Here is a 17,699-nt window from a genome sequence, read left to right on the forward strand (position 1 = left end):
TATTCACAAGAATAATTTGAATTGATCTTAAGTAACTAAAAATACTTTTTTATTGAAAACATTTATTCTATTAAACATATAATAAATATATTTATATTCCATGATTGCTTTACATTTATTAAAAATTAAAGAAAAAAGTCACTCATAAACTTGAGCTGAGCACAAATAAAACGTAGAAAGCACACTCAATTATTTTATTTTATTTTCTTCTACATAAACTTATTATACTAAAGGATCCAAAAAAGTTCTAACTTAGGGATAAAAATTAAAGGATTTCCATCTAGAGAAAGAAAATAAGATTATGAATTTGTTTTTCTAAAGTAAGCATATTCACCAATTTATTTAAAACTAATTAAGTTTATAAAATATTTTAATTTAAATAAACAAGAAATGGACATTTACATTTTGATAATTTATCATAAATATACAAATTTTTATTCCCATAATTCCCCCAAAAAAAATAAAAGCGAAAAAGGCAACCCGGATGAGCACATAGGCAAAAGCAATCACGGCGTTGCAGTGGGTGGAGGATGGAGAAGTCAGGCGAAGAAGAGAGAGGCGTTGTTCTACTGGATCGTGCGTCTCGAGCGACGAGAGGCAAGAGACTCACGAAACTCCTCGACGAAGAAATCCACGAAGACGACCTCTTCTGGAACCAGGACGCTCTCAAAGAAGACGACCACGACGATAACTACCAAGAGGAGCCTGAAATCGCCGATGAATTCGACTCTGACTTCGACGAACACGTATTCCGTTTAACCCTTACTCTTTTCTAACACTCCACATCACATCTCATCTCATCAATCACCTCTTTCTTCCTCCTCTCTCCTCAGGAGTCCGAACCCGACGATCAGGACCCTCCGATAAACGATGTCGATGAAAAAATGCATAAAAAGAAGCGACTCATATTTCCCGGGAAGATTCTCGCCAAGAAGAAGAAGAAGAAGAAAATCTTATCCAAATTGGAAAACTCTCCCAAGGAGGAGGAAAATTCTCCCAAGGTTGCAGAGGAACAGCATGATGATACTGGAGAGAGAATGGTTCGGAAGTCCACCAGGACTTCCGTCATTGTTCGCCAAGCTGAGAGAGATGCCATTCGTGCAGCACTTCAAGCAACCATGAAGGTCTATTCTCTTTCTTTCTCTTCTCAATTTTGTCACTCAATCTGTTTTCTTCCTGACTATTTGATCACTTGCGTAGCCTTAGGAAATAGTAATTGACATTTGTTTTGCTGATCTAGGATGTAAATAAGTTATGCTCAATGGTTTAGTGTTTTTGTATTACTATTTATTGGGGCAGTGAAGGTTGAGTTTTTTGTGATAAGGGTTTATTTCATTATAGTGTTACCAGTTTTGTGATTCTGGTCTGAAAATGTTTTTTTTTTTTTTTTCAAATGGCTCAGCCGGTGAAAAGAAAAAAAGAGGGTGCGGAGAAGAGAATGACACAAGAGGAAATGCTTTTGGAAGCTGCTCAAACAGGTCAAGATTGTGACACTTAACATCTGCTGGTTGTGTTTTTTTGCTTATTTGAACTCCCAATGATCGTTCACTGTTTCAATTATAATTTTGACTTTGCAGAAATTATGAACTTGCGAAATCTGGAGCGTGTTTTGGCTAGAGAGGAAGAAGTTAAGAGAAGAGCAATTGTGCATAAAACTGTTTATAATGGTCCACAGATAAGATATATTTCAAAAGATGGTAAGATTTTTCTATACTCAATGATACTGTCTTTGGATACTGCATTTTACCTTCGTTGTTGATTTGGTAATGTTGCTTATTTTGTTGTCATTTTTCATATAGCAATCTGTTAATTCTTCCAGGTTGTTCGTATTTAGAGTTTGCTAAAGGGGCATCGTTTCATTTTGAGATTGCCACAACATCTGTACAATGTGAGTCCCTCTTACCACTAATAGTTCAAAGAAGATTGACAGTTTGGTTTATTTTTATATTGAAGAATTTATCCATTAATTTTGCAGTAAGTGAAATTAAATTCCCTGTGGTATTGCTATAGCATTGCTTTTACACCATATTTGGCCACTCAGATGATTTTTTCTTGATTAAATTTAATTTAGTTATTGATTACAACATCAGGCTTGCTTCAAGGTTTGAATTTAACCCATACCTTTTGTTCTAATAAACAAAACTCACTGGACATATCCCTGATCCTTTTGTTCTAGAGGATTAGATTAATGAGGCAGTAAATTCTCAGTTGAAATTGAGTAGAAAGGTTTTGGTTTTTCTGGAGACTACTGAATTTCAATTGAGTAGCTCAAATACAAACTAAGTGGATTTTAATTTAGTTGGGAAAAGGAGAGTTGATGATAGTACAGTTGTACAGACAACTGAGTGCTTTGCATAATTAGGGTCTATTTTATAAAAGGATGGGAGGATCATTAATGAAGTCAAACATAACATCCAAACAGGATGAATGAAGCAGAGAAATGTTTTAGGAGTTTGTGGGACCTTGAATGTATTACACTGAAAATGAAGGCTTTACCAAAATGTAGTTAGACATGCAATCATGAGCAAAAATTGAAGTTCACTGAAATGAGAATGAAGCAATGAATGAGTGGCTATAACAAGATGGATAGGCTAAGGAGTGTATTCATTAGGGAAAAAGTTGGAGTGGCTTCTATACCAAAAATAAAATGATCAGTTCTTTAGGGAGAAAGTTGGAGTGGCAACTATATAGGATAATGATGGACAATAGTTGAAAATAGTTTGGGGATGTGAGAGCAAATCACCTGCACACTCTATAGACCTTGGTAAAATCTGAAGTTAGTGACGGCACCACATTAGAAATGGGTACGAGGGGAGGACAAAAACAGCAGGGTTGGACTTGGAAAGGTTATTACGAAGTGTTTAAGGTACTCGTTCATGAACATATGATACATGATTGAGCTCAATGGCAGGCTCAATTCCATGTAGCTGACTCCACTCAACAGGGATCAGGCTTGACTATTGTTGTATTAGTTGCAACATACCAAGAGTACCCTGATTGCATAGAAAATATGGCCATATGGGAAAATTGAATAGAATTTAGATATTTGTGTGGTTTTACTTGCAATCTTGTAATAAAAAACAAAAATATGCGGTATAGAAGATCTGAAATATACACAATTAAAATAAATTAACCAAAAATATGAAAAATTACTTGTCCACGTATTTCTCAGTAGTTTATTTTGACCTTGGATTGTTGAAAGATAAAACTTCTGTTCTAATAATCAAGATTCAGTAATGCATTTCTCGAAACAAGATGTGTGGGTTAACCTTCTGTTCTGATAATCAAGCAAAACATGGCTCAAAATAACATTATTTTACAAGTTTTCTTTTTACTTATACAATTGTATGTATATTTCTTTTCAGATCCAGAGCAACCTGTTTGCACGATTACTGGTTTGCCTGCCAAGTAAGAGCTCATATATCAATGCCTAATTGTGTGTATATAGCATTTTTCCTTACTATATCTGATGGGCATATGGTTTAAGATTTTGGTTTCTTGTGTAAGTGATTTATCCTCAAAAGACGTTTACATTGATTAATTGGTATGACAGATTGAGGATTTTAAAGTCACCTAAAATTTGAGATTTGTGGAGAAATGGTAATGTAAATCTTGCTTCAGAATTCGTTTTCTGTGGATAGGGTTGTGTGGTACAAAACACACAGCATTTGGCAATAACATAAGTTAGGCATTGACAGCAGTTTGTAACAAAAAGGAAAAAAAAAAGGCATTCACTGTGGATGGATGCCACGATGATTCATTTAATTTGTATTCCTTGCAAAAATTACGGGTGAACCATATAAAGTCAATGTTGGACTATTAGTATGATGTTTTTTTATGTTTCTCTTGCCCATGATTTGTTTAGTGTACTTTGTGATAGGCAATGAAACACTGGACAACTTGGTTGCCATTTCTTAGGTGCCTGTCTACCTTTCTGTTTTCTTTTGGTTTCTCTGTTTAAGAGGATATCCTGTCCCTTTCCTTGGCTGTGTTGTTTCTCTTTTCCCTCTCTATCAAGTAATGAGATGTTTTGTTGCATTTGAAAAGAGATATCAATATGTGGTGGTTAAATGAGGCCAAGGAGGGGATGCCAACTTAGTATCTTTAAAAAAGTGGCACATGGTAGAAGTTAAAATGACAAAGTTACTCGGTTTTATGAATTTCTTTTGATTGGAAGCCTTTAGCTGATCATAAGGATGAACATCTAGAGGCACCTTTTGAGGAGGAACATGAGGAGTGCTTTTTGGGGTGTGGATCTAGATGCTCTTTGTCCTGATGGTTTCACCATGGCCTTTAATTAGGGTTGTTTGAATATTTTGAGTGGTGATTTGATGAAGGTTTTCTCTAGCTTCTTTTCTAATGTTCAGGACGTTTATCACTTTTGTGCACTCAGTATTAGTAAGCTGTCTAAGTAATTTTGTCTTTTATCAAAGGGTTTCCTTTTCTAATTTTGCAGTTCTTGGTTCTGATGGTGTTTTGATGGCTTGTATGTTATTTGCATGTAATTAGAACTCATTTATTTTTTTAGGAAGGGAAGTCTAAATTCTTACAAGATTAAGATTTTATAATCTTTGTAGGATAAATGACAGTCTTTTTAAAGTTTGGTGATACATCCAGGTTATGGAATAATCTTTTTTATGAATTATGCATCATATTGCTTTCTTCTTGTTTGTTTGTTGTAATCAAACTTCAGGTTGCTTTTTTGTTCATCATCTTCTGTTTGATCATTTTTTCCTCATTTTCTTGTCTGGTCAGACCTGATTTCTTGCCCAGGCCACATTATGCTTTCTTATTAGAAGACTAGTTGATTCTTGCTTGGATTTTGAAATTGCATCATGCATAACCATTTCTATGATTGTCATTAATTTTCAGTAGATTGGTTGGAAGATTTTCCTAGTTTATTCCCACTATACCCCACATACTGTTAATGAATTCTCTTTGGCTTAATGTAGGTACCGTGATCCGAAGACTGGGCTGCCATATGCTACAAAAGAAGCTTTTAAAATAATTCGAGAATGGTACGACTATTCTGGTTTGCAAGTAGTCTTTCTCTAATTGTGATGGAATTTGTCATGCTTTCCCTTTTGAAATAATTTTTTTTAGTTGTATTAAGTATATATTTCAATTTGTGATTCTTTTAATAGGGACTATAGTTTTACAAAAAAGATTTGACTAAATGGTTATACTTTCAAGAATTCAAGCTAATCTCTTTTTTTCTGTTTTCCTGGAGTGATTTGGTCTAATATTATAGAGAAAGATGATTTCTGGATCAGTCCTATCCCTGTGAAATTTTATCATTGAAAATACTATAATATAAAACTGGTTAAAATTACTGTTAATTGGTGTTAAATTTGGCTATACTGTACAAAGTTTTTTATGTTAGTCCCTACATGAAAACAACTTTGGTCTCTACACTTTATAATACTTTGCATAAAATGTGTTAAGTATAGGGATCAAATTTTTAAGTTAACCTATAAATTTTATTTTAACTAAAAAGTAGAATACTTTCGCAAGAAAGTGCGAACCAATAAGCACAAGTGCCATCTTAAGAGGGAAGAATATGATTGACAAATTGATTCTCAACTTATATCATTTGGTTCTTATATTTATTTATTTAGTGTTTTCCTTTTCATTAATCTTGAAATCCATGACATACATACTATTATTGGAAAGCCTATGGTCGGTGTTCGATATAAAAACCATAAATGGGCTGTAATAAAATGGGAGAGTTATTTGGTGACATGTTAGTAAAACTTGTATGATCATATGGTCTAGAGTTCAATCCTTGTTACCCTCATTTTATAAAAAAGGTTAAATTTCAACTCAAGATTGCGTGAGCTGGTGAGGGATCTTGCATAAGAGGGTGTGCTAGATATGTAAAACATTCATTTGCCTAGCTTAAGCTTTTGGAAAAGTTGTGGGTTTTGGCTTTATTATTGAAATGTATTGTTAATTAAGTAAAATTTGGGACCAGCCCAGCTAACCATGAAGTGGCAAATTACATGTTTGCATACATTTATTTAGATATTTGTTTGAATATCTTGTTGAGAACAAGTAATGAAATGGTTATTTCCCAATCAGTTTTAAAATGGGGGATTTTTTTGCAGCTTTTCGAATGAAAATGCTAACACTAGAAAGGATATGAGCATGGGAGGCCTATATGATTCAGTTTCTGGATTTGGTTTTTCAATTAAGCAAAAGAGATCAATAATGCCAGATAAAAATGTAAATCCAGATGGTCGGTCCTTAGCTCGTTTTCGTAGAATTCCTGCTTTTGAGGATGAAGACTCTGACTAAATTGGTAATTGATGTTTTCTCTTATTCCTTTTTAAAATGATTTGTTTATTATCCAATCTCTTGTAACGACGAGGCTTGTTAATTTCAGTGGTTGATAGTAAAAGATGTCATGGTTATACTACATCATGATCTCGACTTCAGGTTGAGATAATATTAGAAACTGACTATAGGAGCCTTATTTCGGTGCTTGCAAAGAAATGATGGGTCTCCTGTCCTGGAGCTCCGTATGTATGTTTGATAAAAATGTCATTAGTTAAAAAAGAAAATTTCCTACACTTAAGAAAGATACATGATATGTCAACAATTTCCTTGACAAATTGTCGGTAACATGATGAGCTGATACGTCTTTGGGAAATCAGATCAAATCTTTTGGTGCAAAGATAATATGTGGGTGAATTGATTAAACCGAGAAATAAGGAGAGTGGAGGAAAAGGCAAATGAGGAGTGTATTAGAATATTTGTCTTAAGGCTATGTTTAAGATATTATGATAGGTTATGACCGAAAAAAAAGTATATTATGATAGGTGTAACGAAATGGGATGAGATGAAATGGAAAAAAAAAAATTATCATACCATTGTTTGGGTATTTTATGATGGAATGAGGCGAAGTTTCTATCTTGTTTGGGAACGAACGGGATGGTAAGCATTGAAATTATAGGGTTTTAGGTATAGAGGGAGAAAAAGGAGAACACGGGGACTAAACGTTGACATTAAATTGATGTAATGTATTACAATGTGTTAAAAACATAAAGCACTGATCTTTATTTTTATTAATATTAAATCATAATCCTAACTGAATAAGGAAAGAAAACACTAGGCAATGTGCAAATGAGAACTAAACTTAGGATATAATGAGGAAATTTAAAATTAATCAGGAGATAATCCAAGATACTTTAAATTGTTCTAAGATATGATCAATATATTATTAAATAATTTAAAATTGATTTCAGCGTTAAAGGTGTGTGCAGTTGCAGCTAGCAATGGTTCAACCATAAAATTAACGATCATGACGGTTCGAAGTGGACAACAACCTTACTCTGCGATTAGAAACTTCGTCGGAGGGGGGGGGGTGTCAGAGACTCGTAACGGTTTGAGCTGCTCATGACCATTTAATGTGCAAAATGTTTGTAATATTTTTTACAATTGATATGACCCCTCGAAGCAAAAGATTCACATTAAGGGGTAAATTGCGAAGCATTATATTCATCCACGAGAATACCAGAGAGTACATTCAACCTTTCACAATTTCTTAAACATTATGCCTTAATGAAAAAAATTGTGTTTACTTGATCAAATGCATCAAAATTATGTTTTGTTATTTGAATAACTTAAAATTGCTACCTTATTTAATATTGTGGGTAATTATTCCTTTAAATTTTTTTTTCCCTTTTCTTTGCTATACTTAGATTCCAAAAAATACACTCAAAAGTAAATGAAACGAGTTAAAGCTGTCAAGTTGCACAAAAGAGAATCAATTAAATTTTTGTTTAAAAGGTCGCCGACACATCTAATAAGGTTGGTCATAATGAAAATAGCCCGACTCCATGCGAGTTTTATCTACAATGCTAGGAGGTCGAGTCCTAGAGTTGTTATTATAAAAAAAATAAAACTTCTTTAATTGCCCTTAATTTGAGGTTGACTCTCAGTTTTATCTGTGAATATTTCTAGCCAACGACCAAAGAAAAATAACATAATGATGATTTTTATCGTAAACATGGTTTTGTCCAATCATGAAATAGTTATTGGTGACGTGTAGATGAACAGCAGAGTTATAATGGGTTCAAGTAATTAAGTATTATTACAATTGGATTCACCAATTGATTCGATTAGTCTATTCATAAAATAAATAATTGCGTTTAATAAATGCATAACTTTTGCTAATTGGTTATTTATTTCTTTATATTTTGGGTTTTTGAATAAAAAAAATGTTAGTTGCAAAATCTTCTATTTAGGGTGTATTGGAAATCACAACTTATTATTCAATAATATTTTATTATATAAGCACTTATATCATATGGATACATTTTGAAAACGTGGGAAGGAGAGTCTTATTGGACATGCAACAATCAATGAGTTGTTGTGTGAATAAATGAGTGACGTTAGATTTTGCATTCCAAATAAAAAGAAAGCATAAACATTCCTAAGCCAGAAAAGCGCCAACGCAAATAAGAGGACACAAGTCTTTTATGGATTGAAAAATAGTATTACACATGCGAATGAGTTGCCCTGATATATCAAATTCATTTTATAATCCAAATATTATACGATGCTAATTAATCCATTTCCGTTACTTCTCTCGCAATAATAATAAATTAAAAAGGAAAAAGGGAATTTAATATTTGTCAGAAAACGTTAATAGTAATAATAATAAGATTAAATTGGATTTTCTTTCGCTCTTCTTTCTTTCCTTCTTTGTTAACAAAAGAAGATTGAAAGCTCCTCCCATTTTCTGAACAATCATTCATTCACCGATTCCATGGTGGCGAGAGGCGTGCCGGCGGAGGCGGCGACGGCAGTGTTTGCCGTGGCCGCCCTTGACTTGACCGAATCCTCCAACTGGTGGCGGGACATCAACGACTCCCCGCTCTGGCAGGATCGAATCTTCCACGTCCTCGCCATCCTCTACGGAATCGTAGCCGCTGTTGCTCTGGTATTCATTCTCCAACAATCTCGACGTCTTTTCTTGCCGGATTTCGATTTTGAGTTCGGTTAGGGTTTCATATATTTTTTTATGATTGTAGGTTCAATTAGTTCGAATACAATTGAGAGTACCGGAATATGGTTGGACCACGCAGAAGGTCTTTCACTTTCTCAATTTTTTGGTGAATGGGGGTTTGTATCATTCTAATCTTCCTTTTCTTTTCTTTTTATTATAAAAGAAAATTTGAATCTATTTGTATTTGTTGGATGATTGGGTTTAAATACCGTGGTGCAATATGCATGCTATTTCTGGTTTTGCAGTTCGGTGTTTAGTTTTCGTTTTCCGTCGGGATGTGCAAAAGTTTCAGCCAGAGGTAGGAATGGATTGTTTCGTCTATTTCCCTTCCGATTCTATCTTTTGTAATCACATAGTTAATGCTCAACTTTGTGTGTGTGTGTGTGTCTGTAGATTGTCCAACATATCTTACTGGACATGCCTAGTCTTGCTTTCTTTACAACTTATGCGCTGTTGGTCCTGTTCTGGGCTGAGATTTATTACCAGGCAAGTTTAATTTCTGGTGCATGGACTATTTTCTCCATTTTCCATTTGAACATGGTTATTTCAGTGGCCTGATTATGACTTCGGTGTTACATGTTCTGCAGGCACGAGCTGTATCCACCGATGGTCTCAGACCAAGTTTCTATACAGTCAATGCTGTGGTTTATGTGATTCAGGTGAAAAATCTTGCCCATGATTTCACTTGTGGTCACCACTCACCACTGTTTGTTGCACTTCTTTTTTGAATTTTGTGGCCATGGATGTTGCTTGCTGTCTGTTTCCATTTTTATGTTGTATTTCTTAGCTTTTGTAGAAACCATAGTTGATAGCATGTCAAACAATACAGTCAATCAGCTAGAAAGGTACAGCCAGAGCCATCGAAGATGGGTTAGCCTACCTTATCCTGATGCTTCACAAAATAGTCCTTCACATAGCACTTCTGGAAGTATCCATTTCTGATAGGAGATCCGATATATACAGTGGATGCTGATATTTAGATCTTATAAAAGTCAAATCTGTCTATCCGTCCACAAATTTTTCCCCAACCCTGGAGAACTTTTCAGTGCTTGTGTTCTCTCACTCTCAGATCTATTTTCTTACCAGTTTTCAAATGGAAATGGGGGATGTTTCTAGAGGTTATCAAACATTCTCTGAGTCTTTGATTCCCATGGATGAAGAAATTGTTGCTTCAGATCCAACCAGGAAGACACCACTGGAAAGGGGCTTCTCTGTGGCACATACTGGCAGTGGTGTCAGGTACGATGGCATGGCTGGTGGGCTGACTCTTTGGGTTCTAGCTTAGGATAAGATTTGGCTGATGTGCACAACCTGAAGTGATGGCTTTTGGGTCTTTTTCCTTCTGATCCATGTGCATAATATATCAGGTTCAACGGTTTCTCAAACTTCTGATCTCTATACATTCTTAAACACACTAGACTTGCTAGTTCCCTCAACGCAGTTGGGTTAGCACTTAGCATAAGCTATAAAAAAAAATATTAACCCAACCCCACCCCACCCCACCCCCCTTCCCCAACAAAAAAAATTATAGGGTTGGTCAACCTAATATGCCAAATCATGTAGACAGCTTAGGCTCTCCATAATGTTTTATCCATTATTCTCAATTTTTTTGGGCTTTTGTTGTCACTTAACTGCCTATCACCCACTGCCATATAGCATTACCATTGCTAGTTTTCTAGCTGTCTGGTACTTTTCCTTTGAAGTTGCCAGACACTTAGCCATCACAAATTATTGTTGAGGTACTTCCCTATTCAATCAACCTAGCTTGATTCCTCTGACATCCCTGCAATCTCTCCATCACTTTGTAAGATGAGTCTATGATACCTAAACTGTTTAACTTGTGGTTTGATGTGATCTCTGAAAGTTCTCCTCAAAGACTGTGCTAACTCCTATTGTATTGGACTTGCATTGCTATCCTTCCATATGGATCAAACATAAAAGGTAAGCATGAAAGAGTGTTTTCTCTTGCTAACAACCCCAAGAGGAGCATCAACTGAGAAACACAATCCAACAAGGATGAAAGGATAACCATTGCAGTGACCTAGCCAACCTTGAATCAACTACTGGTCAACAAGGCCATTGTGATCCATCGCCAGATTCAAGAGAAGGGCAGTGGAGCATAAGAGCATAACCCTTCAACATAAGCCACCAGAATAGCAAAACGGTCACTATCATTGGTTCAAAGCCTTCAATCCATATACCTAACAACAAGATTAGGAATAAAACCCAGAATCCCCCCCCCCCCCCCCAACACAGAAAATTTGCTGAAATAATCCCAGGAATTCATATGAAATGCCAGACCATATGAAAATCACCTTTGGCAAATGATGACCCCACGATAGACTTAGACCCTTAAAACAATTTGCAGCTCCTGCTAATTCAGATCTTGCTACTGTTTGCAAAATTGATTTTATCCTTGCTCACTGCACTATTAAAACATGGGACAGAGCTCCTTGGACACAAGCACACCCTACATTATTGGACAACACTTGTATACCTGTGCACCCACCACTCTACATGAACACAATCACTATCATGAATGCCTTAGTACCTTATGCAGCTCCTCTCCCCACACAACTCCCTCCACATATCATAATTGTCACACAAACAGCAGAACAGTCACTGCATGTCACATCAAGCACAAAGAGGGAACAAAACACCAGAAAATTACTAGAAATCATTGTACAAACCCAAACAGCCTTTCCTTCCAGGGAGTCACTCTTGTCATCAATGCTCCTAACAAGCTACGGGATGATCTTGCTTGGACCGGAAAAACACAATCCCAGACTTGAAAGTCACCAAATGGAACCAAATCCCACCAAAAGGCTGAAACAGCTACCCCAGACACATTGGTAGAGTCACTGACACACCTACCTGACAATTGTTTACACTTGTCTATGTTGGAAGTTGAGGCACCAGCCACCCACTGTGACTCTCTCTATAGAGCCCAAACACACCCATCCCTACCAATGGGGGTTGGTTCAAGGGATAAATTTCTTGATTCTCCTTAAGCTAGGTTTGGGTTTAAACCTTGTGCATGGAAAGAATTCTCGTTGAGAGAGCTAGTCCCCCCACAATGTGGATGTTCTCAAATTGAACAAGATTGCTTTTTGTGAAGGATATTTGTGGTTAGACAAAAAAAAAAAAAAGCACCACATCCGTATGCAAATAAACCATCAGTCATTCATGCTTGCACCAGTCCTCCGTATGGTGCTGGTCAACCATAGCTGGTTGATCACTAATATTCCCTTGCTGACTACCTAAATCTTCAAATGGCTGCCACTAGAGGCTTCCGTAGCCTTGAAATGTGATATAGGTCATGATCTGTTGAATTTTTTTTCTTTTTACGTAAAAAAAAAAAAAACAGACAAATTACTCTATAAAAAGGATATTCTGAATACATAGAGATAATTAAATACAAAGGAATTCTATGAAACTCTACAGTGCAGAAAGGGAAACCCTGTGAGGTGAATGGTACTGCTCTGGTATCATGTTATTTCATTTCTATGAATATTCTTGTTTATGTTTTTCTTTCATTTCATTATTGTGCTCAAAATTATGTTTAATAATTGAACCATTGACCTTTATTATTTTAAATAGCTGTTACTTTCATGTTAACTGGTTTTCAATTAGTAGATTTTTATTTTCTTTATTTTTTGTTTGATGTGTTTCAGATTGCTTTGTGGTTGATATTATGGTGGAAGCCAGTCAGCGTGCTGGTCATCCTGTCAAAGATGTTCTTTGCAGGTTTATATCTGTTAAGGGACCCCTTTTTTAGGGGGGTGGGGGGGCGGTGGGTTAAGTATCCGATTTAACTGACCATGACATACTCTGATTTTCTATGCATATATGTAGGGGTCTCATTGTTTGCAGCCCTTGGATTTCTTCTCTATGGTGGGAGGTAACTGTTTTTTTTCCAATTTTCAACTACATTTAACATAATTTGGGTTATGGAATTAAATTAATGCATCCAGGTTTAAGAATAACACTAACATAGAAATTGTGCCTTGTCTGAACTCTGAATAGTAAAAATAAAAATTCAATTCGTATTAGCAGATTTAGTAGTTGTGTGAGTTTTCCAAATTTACCTTTCTGAAAAATCAGATAGTGCAAAAACATAGGCACCATGAAGAAGTATATTTTGTTGATTGGTTTTCCTTCTATAAAACTGGTATAGTCATGTTTCTCAATAGCTGCTAAAGTGTAACTTCATAAGCTATTAGTGTGGATTATCTGGATTCTTTATCCAATGTAAATGGTTCATTGTTGTAATTGTTCAATCTGATATATGATTCTAACCAAGATCTCCAACTTGACGAAAAAACCCTGTGAAGCCTTTTTATGATTCTGTTCATGATATCATCTGGTGCTAAGATGATGAAATATCTGGAAAGTAGTATCTATCTTTTTCCTGTTAGTTACTACTTACTAGTCCCTGGTAAGCAGATAAATTTTTCATATCTGTAAGCAGAGATAGTTGACTTATCTGCATTGATATATTGCTCTGTTTTTGTTTTCTTCTGTGTCTTCTGGGTGCAATTCAAAATGTCCCTTGATCCTAAAGCATTCAACAAAAATATTTCCATGTATGTTAGAATGGTATTTAGCTTATCTAGATTGTTGTATGTAAAAGATGCCTTGCTGTGCAAGATTTTTTAAAGAATTCTAATGTTGTTTATGAATGCCATTTTTTCTTTTTCCTTTTTTTTAATTGAAAAAAAAAATAGAAGAGGAAAATGGGATAAGATTTCTTCAGCAACTAGAAAAGACAGAAATAACAGAGAACAACTAGAAAGGAGCTAAGAATGCAGCAATGCTACTTGATCTATGTACATGTCAGAGATGGCTACACCATTGATATTTATGCAAAACACTAGTGGCCAAAATTTAATCCTATCCTGAGCATTTTTAATAGCAAATGAAATCCTTGAAATTGAGGGATTTCTGCTCCAAAGCACCAAAAAAACTGTGTAAAGTGCAAATCATTCAGTATCTCAAATTTTGCCTCTCTCTTAACCAAAACCTTTTAACAGCGCTGAAGTAGCTCACCCTTTTCGCATCAAGAACCCCAAAATTGGTCCAGAACAAAAGTAGCTACTTTGCAGCACACAAATGAGTGGTTGATAGTTTCAGGGTTTATGTTGTAAACAATGCATTTGGAGAGAGACTGATGTGAGAAGTAATGAGTGGATATAAATAAGTACTGGATTCCAAACAAAAAGTTATCAGTTTTATAACCTCAGTGGGGGCTTTAGATCTCCAGATGGGATTGTCAAGGATGAATTTTTGACTGCATGGGGAACGAGTAAAAGGAAATGGGCATTTACTGGAAAACGCAACCCTCCAGAAGTGTCAAGGGTCCATACTGTTATCATTTTGATTATGTGTCAATTAAGGAAATTTTTATATTCTATTTGCATTATGTGTATGCATCTTTAGTATCATCTCACTACCCTATCTATTTTTGCATATATTTTCTGAGTGTGTTATATGACAGACTATTCTTGATGCTGCAACGCTTTCCTGTTGAATCCAAAGGGCGACGAAAGAAGCTGCAAGAGGTCTATATTCATTTTTACAAGGAAATTTTCCTATATTTATCTCCCCCTATTCTTCCCTTCCTTTACCCAGAATTAATCTACCTGATCTTTCTAATGCAGGTTGGCTATGTGACTACCATATGCTTTTCATGTTTCCTTATCAGATGTGTTATGGTTTGTTCCTTTTACTTGATGATAGACCTCAATCTGTCGCATGATTATTACATTGTGTTTGACTGTATTATATTGTTTCAGATGTGCTTTAATGCATTTGATAAAGCTGCTGACCTTGATGTCTTGGACCATCCCATTCTTAATTTTATATACTACTTGGTGAGTTTTTGTATTTCTTCATTGTGATGTTTTTGTTGGCATACTTCCCATTATTGCTCATTGTTTGTACGGTCAAACTATCATTTCTATACCTAGGTCAATTTTGGGCTATGACTTACCTAGGTTTGAGCTTAGTGTTGAAATCTGACATATTTCCTGGTTGAATTGTTTCCGACTTTATATGGGCAATACTTTTATTACCCTACCAAAATTCATCTTATTATCTTTCTGGCATGAGTTAAGGTTAGTCTTGATTCTTGGTAAGGTTTTTTTTATTTTCTTCAAAGCTACGTGGCAAGGACATTGGTAAATTGGATGATCAAGTCATTGCTTTTTATTGTTGTGGGATATATCTTGAGCAACTCTTGACCACAAATGGAATTTCTTGTGAAAAATGGAAAATACATTTACTGATGTCCATTCAAAAGGATTGAATTGCTGTTAGGTTTTTAGAATTGCAATTTTCCCCATACTCTTACATTCAGTCTCAAGTGTAAGCGATAAAAAAAGAGGCTTGTTCTACTTGTTGTAGGTCTCTCAAATACAATTTCTCTTATCTTTTGCACATTTTTGCTGCAGTTGGTGGAAATATTGCCTTCTTCTTTGGTCCTTTTCATTTTGAGGAAGTTGCCACCGAAACGTGGTATCACACAATATCACCCAATTCGCTGAACAGATTAACATATGGAGGAAACTTAGTCAGAGGGTGTCCTTAGTGATTCTCTGTTTTCGTTGATGTTTCTCCCTCCATGGATAATTTCTAGAGGACAGAGAAGTCGGTCTTTCTTCTTTTGAGTGACAAAGCTAATATCATGGTTTTATAGTTCTCCTAAGGTCTGTAGATTTTGAAACGTGACAATTTTGTGGATTGTCAAACGTGTTGGGCTGTGTTATGTATGTGATATTTGCATTGTCTCTAGGAAAATGTGGTTGCTGTTTCAGGTTCAGCAATTCAACACAATGAGCAACCTTTTGGGAAGAAAGGGACACTGATATTGTATAATAGAGTTTTCAAGTCCTGTAACTGCTACAATTTGGTGAAATGTACTGTTCCTTTTCGGTCAAGTTCCAACTAATTCATTCAATTTTTAAATATCCCTTCTTCCATTTCTCTGTGAAGCTTAAAATTTCTTTTTGACGAGGGCTAAATCTCTATTTTGGGAGAGAGATATATTAGGCTAACTAACTTTGGGAATTACACAGATGTATCTGATTATCTCTAAAATTTTAACCCGACCAAGTGGAATGAACAAACACTTCTTGAAAACGTTCTTTCTTCAGCAGCCATGTTTGGATACAACATCAGTATGGCTCTTGAAAAGCCATGTTTCTGGTTATAGCAAAAAACAACGGTGGCAGTGCATAATGAAATTTTCCTAGTTGAATTATTCTCTCTTGACAAATACTCAAACATCAAATAATCATTGACATACCACAAATATATGCATTAAGATTACAGAAACATACTTGCAAGAACCTTAATCAAAAGAATTCGTACCCGGGACATATTTTCTGGAATTCGATGATGCCATTAATCAAAAGCTTGCTTTCTGGATGGGGGATATCGAGGCTCTTGGTTGTGAATTTCCTGCTTCAGCATGTAATTCCATCTTCAACCGGTATTAGTATCGAATATCAGCCAGTCAGTACTTGAATGTTTGGTTTGACTTTGTTCACTGAAAGAATGGTAGGTTTGAATAATAAAACTATGGTTTAATTTATATCATTTGTCCACAAGCACGTGTTTGGGACCCGTGGTTAGGAAATTATTGAGTATTAGTTGATAAAAACTATCCAAAACTCATTAAGATGCAGTTTTTGTACTGTTTTGAAGGCTACAAGTTGGAAGAGATCAAAAGGAAAGTTATGTATAACATAACTGAAGTGTAAGCAACATTTTTTAAGCTTAATTTGCCCCACCTATCCTATTCTAATAAACCTTGGATGAAATTTGGGCTGATTGCATTTTTTTTTTATATAGAAACGATCTTGACCTTGAGTATGACTTCCAATCCTAATAATTAACTCAACAACACAAAAGATTCTTTTAGCCTAAAGTCAGAAATTATAAAATTTCTCTAAAAGGTCCGATGAAGTCAAAATTAATTTTCCCTCACACTCACGGTTCGCAATAAATTTCACAAAAAATAACAGTTTAATTTTAGCTTTTGTACATTCAGGCAAAAGAAAAGAAAATGAACCGGATGAAAAAAAAAAAAAAAAAACTCACTCATAAAGAGGCATAACCTTTCAAGTATAAAAGGTTTCATGAACTAACACTGATTAGTATCAAAATTTTATGAAGAGTTAGAATTTAATTGTGTAGGATTTTCATGAACCTATGAAGCCTTTCACCAATATTTTTTTTATAGAATAAATTGCATTATCATTTTCCAAGCGATGTTTGTTTACGTTCTCCTCCTTTTTTATTTTAAATAATTGTACTACCCTCCCTTAAAAGAAAAATACATTACACTTTAATCTATTAAGCCTCGTCTAAGAGCAGTGTTTTTTTTTTTTCACCAAAACACTATTAACAACCTATGGTTTTCTTACATAAAATATTTCAAAAGCTTAGGTTGTCTTTCAAGACGTGGTTATAGGCCTCAGCACCAGCACATCACCGCCATCAATTGTTGTTTATTCATGTTTCAAATTGAAACTAAAGAGTGAATCGGAAAGAGCAAAAAACCATAGCCAAACTTGGTTATACAATGAAAGCAATTTGTCTTATCACCTCTAAAACTTACAGCAAACTATAAAAACAAGGTAAGCTTATTTAGGTGAAAATTTACAAACTAAAATAGTAGGCT

The 17,699-nt window shown here is 35.1% G+C and overlaps 2 protein-coding genes across 5 annotated transcripts; both read left to right on the forward strand.

The window, feature by feature from the left end:
- The first annotated feature begins 450 nt into the window (after window positions 1-450).
- On the forward strand, window positions 451-7,597 carry LOC113854969 (SWR1 complex subunit 2). 3 transcript variants are annotated; one of them, XM_027486346.1, is made up of 9 exons: window positions 451-746; window positions 834-1,124; window positions 1,403-1,478; window positions 1,578-1,697; window positions 1,820-1,888; window positions 3,366-3,408; window positions 4,953-5,018; window positions 6,108-6,301; window positions 7,248-7,597. In XM_027486346.1, exons 1-8 carry the CDS (start codon window positions 531-533, stop codon window positions 6,295-6,297), a joined length of 1,071 nt encoding a protein of 356 aa, XP_027342147.1. In that variant the 5' UTR covers window positions 451-530; the 3' UTR covers window positions 6,298-6,301; window positions 7,248-7,597. The 3 variants fall into 3 exon arrangements, with proteins under 3 accessions (XP_027342147.1, XP_027342148.1, XP_027342146.1); XM_027486347.1 differs by having other exon boundaries at window positions 483-746; window positions 7,266-7,585; XM_027486345.1 differs by lacking the exon at window positions 7,248-7,597 and adding an exon at window positions 6,386-6,648 and having other exon boundaries at window positions 483-746.
- Window positions 7,598-8,632: 1,035 nt separating this feature from the next.
- On the forward strand, window positions 8,633-17,084 carry LOC113854148 (protein TOM THREE HOMOLOG 1). 2 transcript variants are annotated; one of them, XM_027485019.1, is made up of 11 exons: window positions 8,633-8,947; window positions 9,039-9,129; window positions 9,259-9,311; window positions 9,407-9,499; window positions 9,601-9,672; window positions 12,688-12,760; window positions 12,869-12,914; window positions 14,511-14,574; window positions 14,674-14,727; window positions 14,809-14,886; window positions 15,466-15,970. In XM_027485019.1, the coding sequence occupies exons 1-11, from the start codon at window positions 8,774-8,776 to the stop codon at window positions 15,556-15,558; spliced, it is 891 nt and encodes a 296-aa protein (XP_027340820.1). In that variant the 5' UTR covers window positions 8,633-8,773; the 3' UTR covers window positions 15,559-15,970. The 2 variants fall into 2 exon arrangements, with proteins under 2 accessions (XP_027340820.1, XP_027340819.1); XM_027485018.1 differs by having other exon boundaries at window positions 14,511-17,084.
- The last annotated feature ends 615 nt before the right edge of the window (window positions 17,085-17,699 follow it).

The sequence above is a fragment of the Abrus precatorius genome, unplaced genomic scaffold, assembly GCF_003935025.1.
Source record: "Abrus precatorius isolate BTA unplaced genomic scaffold, Abrus_2018 Scaffold11, whole genome shotgun sequence".
NCBI classification, from domain to species: domain Eukaryota; kingdom Viridiplantae; phylum Streptophyta; class Magnoliopsida; order Fabales; family Fabaceae; genus Abrus; species Abrus precatorius.